The sequence below is a fragment of the Oryzias melastigma genome, linkage group LG8, assembly GCF_002922805.2.
Source record: "Oryzias melastigma strain HK-1 linkage group LG8, ASM292280v2, whole genome shotgun sequence".
NCBI lineage: Eukaryota > Metazoa > Chordata > Actinopteri > Beloniformes > Adrianichthyidae > Oryzias > Oryzias melastigma.
The window spans coordinates 10802438-10808639 of record NC_050519.1 but is presented as its reverse complement, the minus strand read 5'-3'; the positions used below and the strand labels follow the sequence as shown (position 1 = coordinate 10808639).

The window sequence follows — 6202 nt, the reverse complement described above, 5'->3', positions numbered from 1 at the left end:
GTAGGATCTTATACTCTGATTGCTTTCAGCAATCAGACAATAAAGCTGTAGGATCTTATACTCTGATTGCTTTCAGCAATCAGACAAATAGCAGAAGTTAGCAACAAATTAAAACACTCATTTTTGGAAATAAAACGTTTTTTTCATAATGTTTATCCAGAAAAAAATTAAATCTTTTTTTGTATCATAATTTTAAATAAAATGGTGCCTAAGTGTGGGCGTGGTCTTTTGCCAGTCTTCAGAACGACCTCACTGTGACAAGAATTGTATTTCATTTGTCCTTTTTTGATTCGCTCTATTTTATCCCGGAACACTTATTCCAAATTTTAGATGAACTTCCCTAAAAGAAGCAGATCATCCGACCAAACGAGCAGCCCTGACGTTCAGCCGCTCACACAACCGTATCCGTGCTGGAGTTTTGAACATGTTTGTTTTCTGACTTGTACCTGTTTTGTGTCTTTTTTTAGAACTGCTTTGAGCTTTTCATCCCTGAAAACAAAGACCAGGTGATCAAGGCGTGCAAAACGGAGGCAGACGGGCGCGTTGTCGAGGGAAACCACACCTTCTACCGCATCTCTGCTCCCACGCCGCTAGAAAAGGAACAATGGATGAACAGCATCAAGTAATTTTCCTCTTTGTCATGATCCCGTTAAGACGGCGAGGGTCTGTTAGTCATATCAATGGATCTTCAGGCAGACTCTGGAGAAATGAGTAACTTTTGACAAAAAATATCTGTTTTTAAAAGATTTAGTCACTTAAAAGCCGTTTTTATAACCAAACATCTTGATTCTGATATTTTATGGATGTTTTTCTTGTGTCCACAGAGCTGCCATCAGCAGGGACCCATTTTATGAGATGCTAGCAGCCAGGAAGAAGAAGGTTTCCTCCATGAAGAGGCACTAGAGCTGCTTCCCTTTGCCAAAGTTGCACTTCACAGAGCGGGAGGTCACTGTCTGTGTGTCTGGGCCTTAGGTTAAGGCTTACCTCAGAAATTTCCAAAGACGACACCCCCAGCCTGGTTTCGGGCCTCCACACAGAAGGAGATGAGTCGGGGGGTCAAAACATCCCGACCCGAATGTCTTTTCCACTCAGCTTTGTGTGTTCTGTTTGAGGTAGAAAGGGAACGTTGCTGTTCCAACGCAGCAAAATCCTCTTTCCAGATGCAAACAAAGTCGATCCTAGTATGTATGACGCTGTACTCATGCAGTCCCCTGTCGCACACATCATTTAAACTCAGCAGGTCTGACCCGGTGTGGCACCCCAACCAAGATATCCCTCACCTCACAGGAACGCTGAAAGCTTTTCCTGGCGTGCTTTAATTTGTATTGGAACACGTGTCTATTTTTACAGCTTTATTGTTCAATTCTGTTGATTTAATTTTTTTGTTCGTTTGCTTTTGTAAACAAAGTAGTAGAAACCATAGAGAGGGTTTTTTCAACTGGTTTTATAAAGAAAAATCTGTTACAAAACGGTTGCACTCAGGAGATTGCTTTAACAATAAATAAATACATAAAATCAATTCTTGAACCCCCTTTTACCGCATGATTTTCATGCTGGAAAGGATGCTGTCCGCTTGTTTGAGGACTGAACTACGTTTTGTAAATGTGAAAACGCAGAGGGGAGCATCTGCTTGTCTGAAATTTGGATCTGAGGCTAAGAAGTTCATTTTCCTGGAAGTACTGAAGATGCAAGATGAGGCTTTTTTAAACTAAAGTTGCTGCACACTGTGGTTGTCGTGTACATAAGAAGTGGGAAACATTGCTGCTGGTTAGCAAAGCATAATTAGGTTTTTTTGTTTGGTTTAAAGTAAACAGTTTTTTAATCTATCTCAGTGATGTTTGTACTGTACGCTTCAGCTTGTAAATGTTTAACACAGATTGTAAAGGCTTTAAAAAAAAAAAGCGGGCTGTTCTCCATTTAAGGATCTTTGATGGTAAACAAATTGTTTCATGTCAGGAATGTACCACACTGATTCCAAATAAAAAGGATGACCACACTGCAGCAGAGATGCAATAATAAAATCTATATTTTTTATTTGGTCACCAATTGTTTTCTGCAAAGATGTTTTCCCTCCTGTTTTGTCATCTGCACTTAATTCCCGTCTTATCTTATCTTACCGTGAGAATCACTTCCAGTTTATTCTATTTCTGTCCGCTCTTCCTGTCCGTACACGAGCACACGCCCAGAGAAGTAAGATTGCAAAACTACAAAAAAAAAGATCCTTGCAGTATTGGTTTATTTATCAAAGTTGTACATATTTAAATGTAAAGTGAATATTTGTTATGATTTTTTCCCCTTTTTTCATTTTATATGATATCCTTTTATTTTCTTTTTATCAGATTTTCATCAATTCCATTTAATCCATTTGAAATAAAATGTCTTTTGTCTCAACACTGACTCAGGCTGTGTGTAAGAAGAGGCAGTGATGCAGTGTCGGAACCACTCCACAAGGGGGCACAATTCTACAGTTTTACCTCGGGAACAAACGTTGCTTCAGTGAGCTTTTGACGAGCTTTTTCTTACAGTTTTACCCCATAATTTCCCATCAAGATGTTTTTTTTTTAAAACCATTGCTTCATAAATATTTATATGTTGATTTTGCAACATGTATTCCACATTTTTAAGTTGTAGTTCTACAAATGTTGGTGTAGCAGGAAAACTAAAGTGCATATTTATAAAAGTCAGTGGTACCTGGAATAACTGAATGTTTGGTAAGTATTCACATTATAGTGATTGTCCTGCTCCTTCCATATGTTTTTCATCATGTAAAAACTCGATCACACTTTCAGTGATTTTAGCGATCTTAGTATCAAAAAAAAATAAGCTTGTTCAGGACATTACTGCTTGTTTTTAGGGTATTCATAAACTTCATAGTTTTTGAAATACTGAGCAAAATATGCCCCATAGGAATAGGAAAGTCCTCAAATTTCATAATTTTAAGTAAATTAGCAACAAGCCTTTAGACATATTTATGGGCTATGGTTTATTCTTTTATTATATATATATATTAAATGGTGTTTACCTAATATTTTAGCAACATGCTAACATTTTTGCTAATCTGTTAGAGATTTTTATAGGCTAATCTTGTGTTTAGCTTCTATTTTAGCAACATGCTAACGCTTTTAGCTAGTTTAGTTTACTGAGGAATTTTTGGCTATTTGGGAGTTTAGCTAATATTTAGACAACAAGCTAGCTTTTTTGGCTAATTTGAAGTTTTGCTCATTTTACAATACACATTTTTGCTAAATTGGAATGTATTGTGGATTTTTAAGCAGACTTAGAACTTTTTAAGAAAGTTAGGTCAACTTCAGTGCTACTTCATAGTGAAATTCTAGTCTTTTTGTAAATTTAACATTTTGGAAATGCATTTTCAGCAAATCCCTTCCAGAAGTTACAGTAAGCTGCGTCACCATTTTCAGCAAAAAGCTTCAGCATCTTCACCAACTTTCAGCAAAAAACATTCACACTAGCATTATCACAGGTAATGTAACTTTTCTAGTTAAAGAGGATTTTCTATACTGAAGCAAAACGTTTCAACTTGAAGTCTGGCTTTAAAAATATTACAAAAAACTTTATAGAAGTACATGCTCCACATGTAATTTAAATATTGTGGTTTAAAATGAAAAAGAGAGAAAAGAGATTCATTCATTTTCATCTAGAGGAATTCTTACAGGAATGAAAACACATCTCTACTATAATTCCACCTTTTTGTTATCATTAAAGTTTACTGCAGCTCTGGGTAAATTAACCAGCCTTTCATTTCCGTGTTGATCTTATTGGACCTAAGTGCTGCATTTGTTTGGACTCATTTTAAGTTTGCTCATCATAGGAACATTTTTACGAGTCTCAAAGCGTCCTGGCTATTTTTACTTCTCATTACGTGCCTGCTTCAGGTAAATTCACCTGGAAGCAGTTTTCAATTCCTGTACCACGGGACCAGTTTCCTGTAATATCATCTACTAAGAGGAATACTCCTCAAAAACTTACTCCAAAACATCTTTTCCTTCCCATTTAAATCGTCGCATTAAGGTGTTCCAATTACTTTTATCTGTACGTGTTTAAAAGTGCACTAATGAGACAGTAGGGTTCACCCATCATGAAGTGTCTATTCTGCTAAAATACTCTCAATTTGACTCCCAATGGAAGCATTTGGGAGTGACAACAGGAATAATGGAGGCCACATGAATGGAGAAAGCCTCAGTCAGTACTTTAAACTTCAATACTTCCAAACTTTGTTGGAAAGATGCTGCATCCAAACCACGTATAACTAAAATCAATGTAAAATTGGTGGTGTAAAGTATGGTGTCACTAGATGTTCTCTAGAAAGAAGATCCACACTTGTGGAGTTGGGATAAGAGAGTAGGGGAGATTATGATGGAAGGAGATTGTTACATGTTCTAGCGAAATTAACTCTGAATCTGCCAGCATGCATATTCTGGACCATTCTCTCAGATTATAGTGTTTTTAAATGACTCCATGTTGTTTCAAGATGACCACACACCAGGATACATGTGTCAAAGTCGAGGCCTGGAGGCCAGATCCGGCCCTCCGGATAATTCAATCCGGCCCTCAAGATGATTTTCTTTTATTGTTATTAATGGCCCAACGTTATCTTGTGCTTATTTCTAATTTTTTATAATTTTAACGAAATATATTTTTATGGATAATACAATAGTGAAAGTTATTTAAGGTTTAAATTGATTTATTCTGGAATAATATTCCTGTCTTTTCATTATTCATAACTATGTTAAAAAGTTACGTTGAAGTTTTTAAAAATGGCATTGTGCTAGCTTTTTGGACTATTTTGGCATTTACTGAGATTTTTTTGGTTGTTTTGGAGTTTAGCTCATATTTCAGCTACATGCTAGCTGTTTTGGCTAACCTAAGGAGATTTATTTAGTCATTAGGCATTTCGCTAATATTTTAGCTGTCTATCAGCTTCAGCTTTTTAGCTATCAGCTTCAGTGTTTTCAGCTGTCAGCTTAGTATTTTTTAGCTTCAGGGTTTTAAGTTGTTATCTTCAGTGTTTTCAGCTACCAGCTTCATCTTTTTTAGCTATCAGTGTCAGTGGTTTCAGCTATTAGCTTCAGCGTTTTCAGCTATCAGCTTCAGCTTTTTTAGCTATCGTGTTTTCAACTATTAGTTTCATAATTTTCAGCTCTCAGCTTCAGTGTTTTCAGCTATCAACTTCAGTGTTTTCAGTTATACGCTTCAGCATTTTCAGCTATCAAATTCAGCTTTTTTAGCTATAAGCTTCATTCTTTTCAGCTATAATCTTCAGCGTTTTCAGCTATCAACTTCAGCTTTTTTAGCTATCGTGTTTTCAACTATTAGTTTCATAATTTTCAGCTCTCAGCTTCAGTGTTTTCAGCTATCAACTTCAGTGTTTTCAGTTATACGCTTCAGCATTTTCAGCTATCAACTTCAGCTTTTTTAGCTATAAGCTTCATTCTTTTCAGCTATAATCTTCAGCGTTTTCAGCTATCAGCTTCAGCTTTTTTAGCTATCGTGTTTTCAACTATTAGTTTCATAATTTTTAGCTATCAGCTTCAGTGTTTTCAGCTATAAGCTTCAGCGTTTTCAGCTATCAGATTTTTTAGCTATAAGCGTCATTGTTTTCAGCTATTAGCTTCAGCGTTTTCAGCTATCAGCTTCAGCTTTTTTAGCTATCAGCTTCAGTATTTTCAGCTATCAGCTTCAGTTTTTTTTAGCAATAAGCTTCATTGTTTTCAGCTATCAGCTTCAGCGTTTTCAGCTATCAGCTTCAGCTTTTTTAGCTACCAGCTTCAGCTTTTTTAGCAATAAGCTTCATTGTTTTCAGCTATTAGCTTCAGCGCTTTCAGCCATCAGCTTCAGCTTTTTTATCTATATTCAGCTACCAGCAATATCATCTTCAGCAACCAAATTCAGTTTAAAAGTTAAGGTTTTAAAGTTTTAAAAAAGTAGTTTTAGAGTGTTCAATAAATGTTTATCCTGTTCGGCCCGCGACCGTGTGCTTGGATTTTGGCCCCTTGTGTGAGTTTGACACCCCAGTATTTAGGCTTCAGGTCTTTTCCGCCAGCATCAGCGTTTGATCTAATTAATGTGTTTCTGTAAAAATAGACAAACATTCCCACAAATACTTTTCTTAAACTCTAATAGGTTGACCATACATACATCTGGATTAGTGTCTTAGATTCACACGGATGTAAAGATACGGAAT

The 6202-nt window shown here is 36.2% G+C and overlaps 1 protein-coding gene across 4 annotated transcripts in view; it reads left to right on the top strand.

The window, feature by feature from the left end:
• The window catches only part of cyth1a (cytohesin 1a), a 36460-nt gene extending 34398 nt beyond the window's left edge, over positions 1 to 2062 (top strand). For all 4 annotated transcript variants that reach the window (XM_024272056.2, XM_024272054.2, XM_024272055.2 and 1 more), the window contains exons 12-13: positions 468 to 622; positions 825 to 2062. In XM_024272056.2, the coding sequence (XP_024127824.1) occupies positions 468 to 622; positions 825 to 903 (234 nt within the window). In that variant the 3' untranslated portion in view covers positions 904 to 2062. The remainder of the gene's footprint in view (positions 1 to 467; positions 623 to 824) is intronic.
• The last annotated feature ends 4140 nt before the right edge of the window (positions 2063 to 6202 follow it).